Below are 15,318 nucleotides of genomic sequence, written 5' to 3'. Positions count from 1 at the left end.
TTTTTTTCTTTTATGGGAGGCGTTTGATTAAATAGTTTAAAATTTCACTTTGAAAATCAAATGATTCGATGGTTAAAGAATTCTAGTGACGGGTGCGGAAACTACATATGATTTGCGCAAAAAATGTAATTAAAATACAATTTTCATATAGTTATCACGTCCGGCATTAGTTCAAAGAATTGTACGTTAAACTTCATCTCCGAGTTTTTTTTTTGTAGCATGTGGGTGACGCGGCGGTCACTACCTTTTGGATTTTCTCGATTAAACTCCGCTTTAAATCGCCCATTCATTCCGTCAAACATCCATCATCATCACTTTGCCCTTAATTATCTCCGATAATACTGGTGTCGACGACACGTTCATCACTAATTCCAGGCTGCAATGCGAGGAAAAAAAAATATGATTTAAAAAATTGCAATAATTTAATGAAGTCAATGGTCTGCTAAGATTAAGAGCCTGTTCCTGTGGTCTTATAGGCAAAAGTCAGCTGTAGACAGTTATTACGACATATCAATGGATTTTTATAGATACCTAAAGACATAATTTTTCAATCCGTATAAAAAAAGAGTAGAAGTCAAATCTTGTTTTATAAGTTCTTTCCCTAGAAGCCTTGAATATATGCATTCTTCCATTTATCCTATTATGGATTTTCTGCCTCTCGGTATCAAAGGCGTGAAAGCATTATTTTCTTTTGCAAAATTTAAGGCTCTGTTTCACCTAAATTGTTAAATTATTACGTTATAATGCCTAATTAAATTTTCCTGGAATATTTATACGGATTCATCGCTATTTGAGCATTGCATTTTGAGTTTTGTAGCGAATTTTCATGAAATTAATCTGCTAGGTGTAATATTCAAGGCCAATTCCTATTTAATTAAAACTTTTGCATGACATTTTTGTGTTGTAGTCACCCCCTGAAAGTCATTTTACTGACTTTCCCCAGCTAGGTAACGCATGCAAAAAAAAAAAAGGTTTACAGTCAAATTATTTTTTTAAATGTTTCTTAATTGATATCTGTAATAGGCATAAAAACAACATGGCGGGTGAAGCCCAGCATAAATGCCAGGGAGTGGCCACGTCTGCCTGCTTTAATGGTAACTGTGTAATGCCATTATATATATATATATATATATATATATTATTTTTTCAGCCCATTATATGCGTCATGTTGGTTAGGCGACCAAAACAACGGCAAAATAGTTTTTTTTTTGCACTGTGGAAACAGTTTGAAATGACTGTATTTTATGTAAGTGACTGAGAATATAATTCAGACTTATTAACCCTCATCAGACGTGGCCGAGCATATTTTAGGCAGTATTTTGGGCGTGAATGTATGGCGATGTTGAGTTAAAAAAAAAAAAAGGACCTTCGACTACTCCACAGCATGCCGTCTCCTGACGATCCCCAACTCCATGCTCAGTGCAGACGTCTGGCCGTGTGGACGGAAAAGCAGCGGGAAACCCGGGACGAAGAGAACGAAAATGTGCACCAGGTCTCCCATGGATATACGGGCGCGCGCAGGCCCTCTCCGAACTTCTCCAACGGCCGCCAAGTTTGTTGGCCGTGGCTGCGACGTCTTGTACCCCAGGTGCCACTGATGGTATTTCGCTGCGAGTTCCACCACGTCCTTCTTCCTCTTCCTCTTCCTCCTCATCTTTTTTTTTTAACTTTCTTTCTTTCCTCGAGTGCTCAAAACTTTTCCCTTGCCCTGAAATGAAGTATAAGTATTTTTACGACCTATTTCGCGTGTCCCATCTCTTCCCCCAACCCCCTTCCACCCCCCCCCCCCCCCTTCCTGACCGACGGAACCATGAGGGCCCACATCGCTTGGAGACAAACAGAACCTAGTCTCGCTTGCACCACCTCCTGACGGTTGGGCTGGCGAGAGATGATCCCGGCGAATTTTGGAAGTAACGGGAACTTCTTTCCCGCCCTGCACTGCCTTTTCTGCATTTTCCCCGGAGCGCCCTTCTGTCCGAAATAAGGTTATTTCTCTTATAGTCGCGACTTTTCACCCCCCTAATCCAACGAACATTTTGAAAGGTTTTAAGGTAAATGGCGTCCGTAAAGGAATGTCCCAGGTAAAATTAATATAATACAACAGTTAATTTTAAACTATTTAAAAACAAATCGTACATAAAACTGAAAGTAAACCAATTTAGTTTTTCTTGCAAATGTGCACCTTTAATTAAACGGCACACGTCCAGCCTGAAGTCCAATTCTTCCCACACTTTGGTTAACACGTCCGGAGTGATGTAAGCGATAAGCCTGTTCAATTCTGTCTCTCAACTCTGGCAAGTCATAAGGTAGCGGCGGAACGTAGACACGATCTTTTATAAGGAACCAAAAGGGGGGGGGGGAGGGGGAATCGCATGGCATTATGTCAGATAAACGTGGAGGCCAGCAAAATGAGCTTTGTCGTCTCGTCCATTACGACCAAGACAACGGTCAGGGACTTCGACAATTTAACTTAAAACGCAATTTGAACTGAAATCACGGAATTACTCTTAGCAAATTGCGTTACAAAAAACGCTTTACGCTCATGAGTCGCCATTTTGCGTAGGTGGCGCTGCAAGCGAGAAAACAACAAAGCAGTCCCCGCGCATGCGCTTATCTAAAACTGTTTGACCTTAAACCAACACTCTACAAAGTTTACAGTTCATACTATTAAAATTTATACCTTGGAACTTCTTTTATGGACATAATGTATATTTTATGGTTGCAAAATTAAACCTTTAAATTGGTGTTATGGGGTTTTTAAATATCACCTAGCCTAAAAAATATTTAACGTTTTCGCAGTACGTTAAGTGTCACCTACCTATCCCATCACCTTAAGAATTTCAAACAGTTTTACTGATTTGAAATGTCACCATCCTAACCTAATAAACTGTTAATTTTACTGGCAAATAAAATTTTTCTCGTGTAATTTATTACTTTTAAAATTGAAATAATGCTGTTACAGTATCATCACAATAATAAACAGCTTTCCGTTTCACGAAGAAGAATATATTCCAGAAAACTACCGTAACTATTCCTTTGTGATCGTGGGTATGCAACCGGTATACAAGGCCAGGTAGGTACTGGTGTGTTGGTGTCATGATTGTTTATTCGTTGCTTTGATGTTTACTATAAGAAAATACGATATTTTGATATTTTAAATAAGTATTGAACTTTTCATTTACTATATTAGAAACGCACGTTCACAAGATTCATTAAAATATATCTTTTGTAAGGTGTACAGCTCTGTCTAAATTTATTTATTTGTTTTAGAGAGACTTAGTACTGGTAAAATATATACGATGAATTCAGTTTATGATTCTTAATAAATACGTATGCTTATACACCCTAAGGAAGAAATTATACCTAATGAGAGAGTTTATTATTTTCACTTGACTATTGTTGATTCTCTTGAAGTTTTCATAGAAACATTATTTTCCACTCTATAATATTGTTTCTTCCAACCAGTTCAACGTATATTCTACTATATTAATAGGCATCTAACCAGATTTACATAATATTACACTCGGTGAAAAATTTTAGGTATTATTTCGTGCGAAGTAAACATGATTTTTAAAATATAAAAAGAAAAATGTATTTATGGAAAATATTAAAATCTGTTGTTGAAGTGAGTCATTGAAACAAGTTTACTATTTAATAAAAATAATTTAAGGCAGTATACAAGTCATATAATATACTGCCTAGGTAAATATCAGTAAATTGGATGAAATAATGAAAAAAATTGTAAACTGCTATTAAAATTATTATATTAATCTAAAAAAAATCATATATATCAAGTTTTCCTGTTAGTCTTTCAGTCTTATGTTCCTGCATAAATTCTAAATTACTGTACGAATTTAAATTAAACTAATTTTATTATTAATATCTTTGGCTTACTTAAACACTTGGAAACACTTACAGAATTCAACAGATAAAATTATTAATCTCATTTCGAAACTAATCAAGCATTATAGAACGATATTGGGTATCAAGAATAAACATACCATAATTGCCAACCACTTTTTAAACATTATTGCAAAATTCCACCTATAAAGGCGTAAAAATTGTATGTTTTATTCTTTACTTCCGAATATACTAGGTATAAATTTAGCTGTGACAATAAGGATGAAACACATGTATATAAACTTACAGTGTTAAAAATAGGTTTCTAAAGGTTCCTTTGGTTTTGTGATCGTTGTTTCCATCCATGTTTTTTAAGCTATTTTTGGCGACATCCCGCGGTGTCGGCTGAGCTGTCAGTTCGCCGTCAATGTTGTCGCATGACTGTTTGGACACACAGCGGTGTTCACGCGAGCTGAAGCGAGGCAGAAACAAGCTCGCCGAGTGTGAGATAGGTTGTCACTGTCACCGCGGTCTGTCCAGTGATGTCATCATCCCCTGCTTTCACCGATCCCCCCCCCCCACCCTTTTCCACCCCTTCTAACACTCAACGATCCGTTGGCCGCCGGCTCAGGGAGTTTCCTTTCACCACAAGTACGATCCATTCTCCAGGCTTCCCTTTGAACTCGAGCCTTTTCTTAAGCACTTTACCTGTATTCCATCTACCTGAGACCGCACCAACCGACTGGCAACTCATATTTCACTTTAAAAAAAAAAAAGTATTTTATAACTTTCCCTTCTCACAACTTCGTGCAAGATTCATTTAGAAAATACGGCAATTTTTTCAAATCGTTTTCCAATCTAGGAGTAGAATATTTCTGTAAAATGTTCTCCTTCCTAACCAATTTTAACCAAATTCTACGTTTCACAATTTTGCAGCTAATAAATTAATATTTTAATAATTTGAAACTAAATTAAGAAAACAAGGATCCTAAATGTCTGTAAATTTAAAACTTTCCTAGAATAATTTACCGACGTTTTATGTTTTGTTGAAGGATTTATTGAACAGTTCATTGTTAAATATGACCTCTGAATCCGACAAATATTTAACTATTTTAATATATCTTTTAAAATAAATCTGTATAATACTATATAAAAAATCTGCAACAAAGAAAAGTAAATTGAAAATAAATCGTTTTATTGCATTTTTGGACACTAGAAAATACTGAAAGCATATTATGAAACATCTTAATATATATAAATCTCGTGTCACAATGTTTGTCCTCAATGGACTCCTAAACCACTTAACCGATTATAATAAAATTCGCACACCATGTGCAGTTCGATCCAACTTGAGAGATAGGATAGTTTAAATCTCAAATTATAGTCGCAATTTTAATTTATTGCGATTTATAAAAGCGAAATACCACTCACTGACTCACTCATCACGAGATCTCTAAAAATATAAACCCAATTGACTTGAAATTTAGCATAATTATTCATTTTGTGATGTAGACGCTCACTAAAAACGGATTCTGCGGAAATCCGATCCCAAGGGGAGTTTCGGAGAAGGGAAGGGGGGGGGGTAATATATCAAAATTTCCATTTTTTGGTAGGAAATCACCATGGCAACGGCTGTTGCTTTGTTGATGCTTCATTCGTCTCTATGACAACGACTATTTCATTGTTAGTGCAGTCCTCATCACCGTTGAAATTTAGCTGGTATCTAAATATCAAAAATTACCCTTTTTTTTCAAGTATTTATATTTTACAGACTTGAAACTTCACAGTAATGTTCCTTATGTTACGCAGGATGACATTTTCCGAAAATTAGATCCCATGGGTGGTTAAAACAAGGCAACAGGATTTTGCATTGTTCATGCCTTCTGCGTCTCCATGGCAACGGGCATCGCGCGGCAGTGGCGTACCCACAAGGAGGGGCAAGTATAATGAGCGGCGCAAGCGTGATCTGCCTGTAGACTGCCGTAGCGAAGTACGGGTACATCAGTTGTACGTTGCGTGCACGAGTCGGGAAACCATCGGTACTATTCATTTTCTCTCCGGTACATTATACAGCATTTTAATAAATTTTCACTGATTTTTTTATTATTTACCATTACTGTAAATGGGTGATGTGGCTTAATTTTTTTCCATTAGTATAGCCGTGCGAAGCCGGGTCGGGCAGCTAGTATTTATATATAAACAAAGCGTTTTTAATACATGAGGAATATTTTAAACGCAAATTGTTGATACCTTTATAAAGACTACCTTAAAAACTTTAAGCGTGATTTTCCCAACACATTGGAAAGTTTTATACAAGTTACTTGAAGTTATTACGTTAGTATCATATTCTTCCATCTTTTAATATTCTCAGCAACAACAAAACTATAACAGTATATTCAGAGTTACGAAAATAGTAAACTTTAAGTACCTAATTTATGTATTTCAAGTCAAGACGCTGGATAAAAGTTTCAACAACTTTCTCCCAGCAGTGTAGGCGTTACTTTCCCAAGGGCTGTGTCACGAAAGTAATGGATTGCTTTCGCTGCAAGCTTCGCACGCGGAGAGTATTATTGCTTGTAAGTGTGAATGCGTGCCTTGGAGAGGGGGGAAGTGGGAAGGATTTTCGCAGAGACGAGATGGCGGTAGCCCGATAGTCAAATGGGTTCATTTATAGCTTCGCGTCTGGCTGCAAAGGAAAATGTTTCCCTGTTTGGCCAACGACTTTACCAGTTCCGTTGCCATTAAAAACTTTTCCCTCAGAAATGTTTGGTAGATTTTCTTCCGCTTAAAACAACTCAGCCACATCAGAGAGAAGCGTGAAGAAATATGGGTTTCAAGTAGTACCTGAATAGTCCTGCGTACTACAATAAAGAGTAGTTAAAAAAAGAGTACGATTCTAAACTTAATATCATTATGTATAAATTAAGATTTTAAATTCTTGCAGTGTAGATGCATAAAGAAGCGAGTTAAATTATTAAAAATATATAAAAAAATTACAATATAAACCAATAATATTTTATTTAAAAACAAAACGTAACACCACGGAACTAGGAACCAACACCGGTACTAGAAGCTAAATGTAAACCGTTAAAACAACAGAAATTAAAATAGAATCACTTAAGCTACGTAAATCCCGAGTAAACGCAGATAAAATTGATAAAGTGTCGTCAGTGCAGGAGTATTAAACCTAAAACAATCATAATCTGGTATTTGTGTTAAATTAACATATATTTAGTCATCACGATGTTTATGTCTGTTAATATTATGGTTGATTCTTCTGTACATCGTATGTCACCTCATTAATCAACTGTGTCGCAATAACTTTTGGTATTTCTTTGGTTTTATATAAGGCAGTGGAAAAACCTAGATGAAGTAATTATGTTAAACATTTTAAAACCAATATTTATTTGATTTTCAAAACAGCATATAGTAACATCACTGCATTTTGTTTTATTTTAGGAATTTTTAAAACGAATATATTTTGGTGAGAGTATACTATTTTATTCACTTGAATGTTAAAGTAGTAGCTACAATAGACTGGTTTGAAAACGGAAATAAAACGTAGTATGTAGTGGCGTATTTCTTAGTTTTTGCTGAAAATATACGCGTGTTCCTGCGCAGCTAAAGAAAAAAATTTCATTCACACTTTTTTTTTAGCATAATACAGACACAAAGAACGAGATTGCACACGTAAATGGCGTGGCCACCAAACAAAAATACGCTAATGTGTCACAGAAAGCACCTTCAAGTTGAAAATAGGAATACAGCGTTCACAAAATGGCGTTGAATGTCGAAAGACACAAAATAGCAGTCTCGGCGGGAATGTGGCCATTTGACGAGAAATTTGAACACGCTTGACGAAACACGGGAACTTCAACGGTCTGTTTCTCTTCACAGCCTGGTTATAATCACCGAACACAGTATATAATGAAAAAAAAATTCTGTATTTTTAGCAAATATCCCTTTGGAAACCAGTTGCAAGAAAATAGTTTGTAATACTACAAGAAATATGTTGCAACTTTGAACAACTCATTACTAAGGTTATTTTTGCATATACGAAATACGTTTTACGAAATAATACTAAATATTTCTTATGAAAATAATTGCATGATTTTATATTAATATTGATGTATTATCCAAGCATAATTATTTTTTTTAACTATGAAAAGATGTTTTTATAAACTTATTAATTTGCGTAGTTAATACTGGAAAGATATTGAGGAAACGGTTTACAAATAATTTTAACTATTGGAGGTTCTGGGACAACACAAAGCATACATGGCCGGGTAAGAATCCGAAACCAATATTGCTGCGAACACTATTTTGTAGTGATAGAGTTGTTTTCATGTAAATGTACAAATTTACAAATATCTGTAATTTTGCATGAATATTTCTGCTTCATTTACAAAAATTAATAAATACAGTGTATGAATTCCGGAGAGCGCGACTGTCACTATTAAATAGTGATTTCCATGTAACACTTACGTAATAGCAATAAAGGAACATCTTGATCACTATAATTATCCATTACACGTTGCTAGATCAATATTTGATAAGTGAAAATTTAGGTTTTAATCCATTACACGTTGCTAGATCAATATTTGATAAGTGAAAATTTATGTTATAACTCCAATCATTTTCAAAGAATTTAATAGCTTCGAATCCACGAATGTTTTCTCTATTTATCGCTGCGGTATATATCACGAAAAACTTACCAGACTAGCTGCATGTCAAAACAGTGTAGCATCGACTGAGTTACGTGATTTGGTCAATTTTTTTTTTCAATTACAAATCTACTTCAGGAAAGTTAATGTTACAGTTGTTGGGGAAAGGTCCCATCCCTTATTATTTTATTTTTAAAGAAATGTTCTCAGCGTATGTCTTGGGCTGGTGTCATTCGTTTTTTACGCTGAGGATTGAACTCAGAAGCGTTTTAATTATTTTTTGGCAAAATATTCTTTCAGCCGATCTTCTTAGGTCTCTCAGGAATGCACTCAGAGAATTTCATCAGAATATAACATGCGAACAATTGATCTAGAATAAATCCCTGATCAGAAAATGGCGTCCGCTCTGGTTCAACCGCAGCTCAACAGCGGCTCCCGTGGGTGCTGGAAACGGATTTCCATCGCAGTTGGGGCAGTACGCCGTTTCATCGCAGTTGGGGCAGTACGCCGTTTCATCGCAGTTGGGGCAGTACGCCGTTTCATCGCAGTTGGGGCAGTACGCCGATTCATCGCAGTTGGGGCAGTTCACCGTTTCATCGCAGTTGGGGCAGTACGCCGATTCATCGCAGTTGGGGCAGTACGCCGTTTCATCGCAGTTGGGGCAGTACGCCGTTTCATCGCAGTTGGGGCAGTACGCCGATTCATCGCAGTTGGGGCAGTTCACCGTTTCATCGCAGTTGGGGCAGTACGCCGATTCATCGCAGTTGGGGCAGTACGCCGTTTCATCGCAGTTGGGGCAGTACGCCGTTTCATCGCAGTTGAGGCAGTATGCCGATTCATCGCAGTTGGGGCAGTACACCGTTTCATCACAGTTGGGGCAGTACGCCGTTTCATCGCAGTTGGGGCAGTACGCCGATTCATCGCAGTTGGGACAGTACGCCGTTTCATCGCAGTTGGGGCAGTTCACCGTTTCATCGCAGTTGGGGCAGTACGCCGATTCATCGCAGTTGGGGCAGTACATCGTTTCATCGCAGTTGGGGCAGTACGCCGTTTCATCGCAGTTGGGGCAGTACGCCGATTCATCGCAGTTGGGGCAGTACACCGTTTCATCGCAGTTGGGGCAGTACGCCGTTTCATCACAGTTGGGGCAGTACGCCGTTTCATCGCAGTTGGGGCAGTACGCCGTTTCATCACAGTTGGGGCAGTATGCCGGTTCATCGCAGTTGGGGCAGTACATCGTTTCATCGCAGTTGGGGCAGTACGCCGTTTAATCGCAGTTGGGGCAGTACGCCGATTCATCGCAGTTGGGGCAGTACACCGTTTCATCGCAGTTGGGGCAGTACGCCGATTCATCGCAGTTGGGACAGTACGCCGTTTCATCGCAGTTGGGGCAGTACGCCGATTCATCGCAGTTGGGGCAGTACATCGTTTCATCGCAGTTGGGGCAGTACGCCGTTTCATCGCAGTTGGGGCAGTACGCCGATTCATCGCAGTTGGGGCAGTACACCGTTTCATCGCAGTTGGGGCAGTACGCCGTTTCATCACAGTTGGGGCAGTACGCCGTTTCATCGCAGTTGGGGCAGTACGCCGTTTCATCGCAGTTGGGGCAGTACGCCCTTTTAATCGCAGTTGGGGCAGTACGCCGATTCATCGCAGTTGGGGCAGTACACCGTTTCATCGCAGTTGGGGCAGTACGCCGATTCATCGCAGTTGGGGCAGTACACCGTTTCATCGCAGTTGGGGCAGTTCGCCGTTTAATCGCAGTTGGGGAAGTACGCCGTTTAATCGCAGTTGGGGCAGTACGCCGATCAGTCAGTTGATACCCTCGTCCGGGTATTGGCTGGCGCTCATCCTAAACGATATGTGGCAAGAACCAATTACATAAAATGAGGTTATATTAAATCAAATAAGTATTTTAAAGCTTCTATATACTTATTTTATTTTTGAACCTACAAAGGATCAAACCAGGTACGAGAATAGATATAATCAGTTAATATATACTAATATTATAAAACTGAAGAGTTTGTTTGTTTGTTTGTTTGAACGCGCTAATCTCAGGATTTGAAAAGTTCTTTCAGTGTTGGATATTACATTTATCGAGGAAGGCTATAGGCTATATTATATTATCAATAACATTAGGGATCCTTACTAAAAGTCCAATTTAGAATCAAATGCGTTGGAGGGGGTTAGATACAACATGCAGTACACGTTCGAAGTGTGTGTTGACAATGCCGCAGGCGATAGAAGATAATTTCCTATTGCCTATTAACATTGATGCCACGCACTAGATGCCTTATCATTCTTAATTTTCCCATACAAGTAAAAGCACCCGTGTGATATTAACAACGAAGCAATCAGTACCCTCATAAGAGTTCAATTAGTATTTAAATACTTTTTATCACTTTAAATCGCAAACCTTTACTATTGTTTTTTTCCTCTCTCTGTGTTTAATATGATTTTTTTTCTTTTACTAGAATTATTATTATTATTTTAAATTAATTTTCATTTTTTGGACCATCAATAATTTTACTCTCCCGTTACAATTCTGACAAGGTCTTGTGTGTGTGTGTGTGTGTGTGTATATATATATATATATATATATATATATATATATATATATATATATATATATATGCGAAATACCACTCACTGACTCACTCATCACGAGATCTCTAAAACTATACACCCGATTGACTTTAAATTTAGCATAGTTACTTATTTTGTGATGTAGACGCTCACTAAGAACGGATTCTGCGGAAATCAAATCCCGAGGGGAAAACTTATCCACAAGGCAACTCGCGGTCCCCTCCCTTCCCACAAGGAAAAAAATGAAAAACAAGTGAAGTCAGCTATTCCTTCCGCGCAGGCGCGCACGAGTTTCCCCCTCTCCCTCTTGCGCTGCTCGATTGTTATTTTTCCGTCTACGTTTCCAAACTCGGACGCAAGATGGCATCACTAATCAGGACAGAGTCCTCGAAACGCGTACTCAAAAGCCTCGCGCGACAAACAAGAGACTAGCATAGCGTAGCAGGTTTTTCTGGAACGGCGTGTTGCAACCTCTCAGCGGGCCCTGGCCAGCAACCCGCGAGAATTAGCTAACCACGCAGCCTCGCAAAAGCCCGCGGTGCCTGTAAACTAATGTCGCAGCAACCTATATTCCCATACCCGCGTGTCGAAATCAACCGGCCGAGCCTGGAAACGTGCACGTACACCAACACGCAAACCTGACGAGAAACAAAATTACAATAAAATTTAAGAAAAAAAAGTAATGAAATTTTCAGACCGTGACAATATATCAAAATTTCCAGTTTTTGGTAGGAAATCACCATGGCAACGGCTGTTGCTTTGTTGATGCTTCATTCGTCTCTATGGCAACGACTATTTCATTGTTAGTGCAGTCCTCATCACCGTTGAAATTTTTCGGGTACCTACTTAAAATATCAAAAATTTCCCTTTTTTTCAAGTATATATATTTTACAGACTTGAAACTTCACAGTAATGTTCCTTATGTTACGCAGGATGACATTTTCCGAAAATTAGATCCCATGGGTGGTTAAAACCAGGCAACAGTGGGTACTTTGTCTGCATGAGAAAAGGATTTTGCATTGTTCATGCCTTCTGCGTCTCCATGGCAACGGGCATCGCGCGACAGTGGCGTACCAACAAGGAGGGGCACGTATAATGAGCGGCGCAAGAGTTATCTGCCTGTAGACTGCCGTAGCGAAGTACGGGTACATCAGTTGTACGTTGCGTGCACAAGTCGGGAAACATCGGTGCTATTCATTTTCTCTCCGGTACATTATACAGCATTGTAAGAAATTTTCACTGAATTTTTCTTTATTTACCATTACTGTAAATGGGAGATGTGGCTTAATTTGTTTCCATTAGTATAGCCGTGCGAAGCCGGGTCGGGCAGCTAGTTAAATAATAAACGGAAAGTTTTAATTAGTTTTTTTTTCTGAAATCTTTTATGTTTGATTAGTTATTTTAAAGATGGTGGCCAAGATAGCCTTCAAGATGGCGGATGCTACGAGAGCTGGCAATCTGGTGATTGACGCTTGTGCTTTCTGAAAGGTAAACAAATGAAATAAACCAATACGGCGGTAGCACACTCTAGCAAACGGTGATAGAATCCAGCATGGCGGGGATCCCAAGATGACTGCCGCGACGTGATGGCGGTGGGAGTGAAGTATTCCTCGCTGGCTCTCAAGGCTGGTGCCGGAGCTGTGTCGCTGCTCATCCCGCCCGCCACAGGTACGAGGACCGCTATTGGTTCTGCTGCAGGCATGGGAGTTGACCTTTACCAACAATACATGTCCCCTTCAGGCTCACGAATCAGAGTAGTTCCATGCGGAACCAAAAGCGTTCTGGACGTTCTTTCTAAATATTCCAGCCGGTTTATGTCTATGTGTATATGCCTATGTGTAAATGTCAACAGTTGGCCTGGGTGGGTGCGACCTGTATTTCATACGCCACTTTATCCAACTCTGGAGAGGTAATTAGGTAGGGCGAAGTTCGGGATCAGATTGGGGAGAGACTGTATTTCCTCACTAGTCGATTTTGGTATTGCATCAGTCCGAGAAATCGTGCGGTGCACTCAAAAACTAATCCACGCTTGTTTGGTTCATTAAGTCGCTATATTTATTCGTTTTGACACGGATCACCACTTTACTTATTTGGTCGCTGGGTGAGAATTCTCTCTCCAGTTTTGGACCGGATACCTACAGCGTTCGCGATCCGAGTGCAGCACGTCCTGACTATCAGGAATGGCAACCCGCTCTGCACGTTAATTTCTTGCGTTCCGTGAACGAGTCATGCAATAAGGAATGTTGATTTAATACAATTTCTTGGACATCAGTCTGTTTTTGCCTGGTGACGGGAACAGATGCCAGTTTTCGAAGAGTCGCAACTGTTTTGTCACTGGAATCCTACTGAGTTCGTCAATGTTGTCGTTGTGTGGTCCATAATATCTGTTTTTCTTCATCGTTGTGTAGGTATATTTGATGCGATGTCCTGGTCTTGTTCTCTGTCTGCATTTACTGTCTTCTCTTTGTCAGACCGCTGTGTTCGTATGTGCTGCTGCTATTTTTTAATGACTAAATTCCTTCCATGGAACTCTTGAGCTGTCTGATAATTAAGTTTGAATTATTTTCTCCTGTGCTGTAGTCTTTGTGTTGTCCATAATACCTGTTTAGGTTCATCTTTGGGAGTATCTATTCACATTCAGCTTCACATTCACATATCTTATTTTGCATTTATGATTTATTTTTTCTCATTGCAAACAGTGCAAAACTGCAATGGTGTAAGTCCAAGGAATTCTATTTAATCACGTTAATTTCTACCAAAGTACCTTTAAAGACTGTTTTAAAAGAATCTCTTACAACCATCTCCACATGCTCATATAACTACTGTGTACTCGTTCTCGCTACAAGACTTTGTTCTTGTCCTCGTTACAAGACTCTGCTCTCGCCGTTGGTTCTCATTACGCGTCTTGCCGCGGACTCCCGCCTGTCGCGACCCCCTCACGCGCTGTCAGTCAGGGCCTCCTGCGACAAGGGCAAACAAACAAACTGTTGATGCCTGAACAAGAGAGGCGCGGTGACTGACCGGTCTCCGAAGCGACGAATTCAGAGCTCTCGATGCGAAATCACACACTTGCCACAACACAAGAATGCCTTGTTATTAGTTCACAATAAATTCCCTCGAACATGCTTAATTTTGAGTGACACGTAATTCAATCATTTGATTAACTTTCGGCCTTAAGAAATAAATTTAAAATTCAAGTTTTTCTATTGTATTAGCTATTTCATAAACTATATTGTTTTTAAACATTTTTGTGCATATGCCATTACGGGTTTACACTGCATATCTTAGAGAACCCTCAAGAATGGACTTGTTTCAAATCAAAATTATCGATTGCAAAAATCATTCAATAATGTATAAAATATATCTGAGTTAGCTTTATATTGATTTTTTAAATTGTAATGTAGTGGTAAATAGATTTTTAAATTGGGATTAAAAGTGTAAGAAAAAAAGTACCTTCTTAACTTCGCCACCAATGAAGACGGTAGGTAAATAAATAATTTGCTTCTCTTGTAGACGGCCGTCAATAACGAGGAAGAAAGCGCTGCCGTGGGCATATCTTGTTGCAGTCTTATAATTGTTTTTATTTTTCGCGGGTTGTAGTTTATTTGGTGGTCGTAATTTGCCGCAACGTGAACGAAGAGATTCTCAGTAATAAAACTCGAGGTAATAAGCTGCTAGTGGAATTTGGAAAAGGGGGGATGAAGGAGATACTATTGAATTGTTTAGTTTTTCACAAAATGAGCCGAAGAGTAGCTCCATACGTGCCTAGATCTGTCTCCATCACTTCCCCGCCCCCCATCCTCTCCCTTTATCACTCCCTCTCTCTCTGGCCTCCCGATCAGACTTCGAACGTATCGGTAGCTCGTCACTCGCGCAAATTCCTAGTCGGAACTTAAAAAAAAAAAAAAAAAAAAACACCATGTTGCGGCGTTTCATAAAACTTTTCACGTTTTTAGATTAATTTTAACATCGCTCCTAAACAATCCAACCTTCCATTTCAGTTACAATCATCCAGACGTGCAAAATTTTACCCTCCCCCCAAAAAAAAAAGTAAATTCCGAGAGTTTTTTTTTTTTTCGTTTAACAGACCTAACAAACCTTTCACTTTTATATGCATAAAAAAAAAATCGTAGGTGCACGGACGCGGATTTTTCGGACGTCTGACTTCAGATCATACATGTTCCCTTTCCCTGCTCTCTCTCTCGCCTCACACTATCTCCTTCCCTAG

The 15,318-nt window shown here is 39.0% G+C and overlaps 2 protein-coding genes across 2 annotated transcripts in view; both read right to left on the bottom strand.

Annotated features, from left to right (window-relative positions):
* LOC134527544 (lachesin-like) overlaps positions 1-15,318 on the bottom strand; it is a 384,121-nt gene that overhangs the window by 240,839 nt on the left and 127,964 nt on the right. The gene's annotated exons all lie outside the window — the stretch shown is intronic.
* LOC134529101 (uncharacterized) lies at positions 8,875-9,741 on the bottom strand. Its single transcript, XM_063363235.1, has one exon. The coding sequence runs from the start codon at positions 9,739-9,741 to the stop codon at positions 8,875-8,877; it is 867 nt and encodes a 288-aa protein (XP_063219305.1).

Source organism: Bacillus rossius, chromosome 1 (assembly GCF_032445375.1).
Source record: "Bacillus rossius redtenbacheri isolate Brsri chromosome 1, Brsri_v3, whole genome shotgun sequence".
Classification (NCBI taxonomy): Eukaryota; Metazoa; Arthropoda; class Insecta; order Phasmatodea; family Bacillidae; genus Bacillus; species Bacillus rossius.
This window is presented reverse-complemented; position numbering and strand designations above follow the sequence as displayed.

Excerpts from the sequence above, each read along its gene's own strand:
- LOC134529101 (XM_063363235.1), bottom strand. The coding sequence starts at position 9,741 with ATGTACTGCCCCAACTGCGATGAACCGGCATACTGCCCCAACTGTGAT.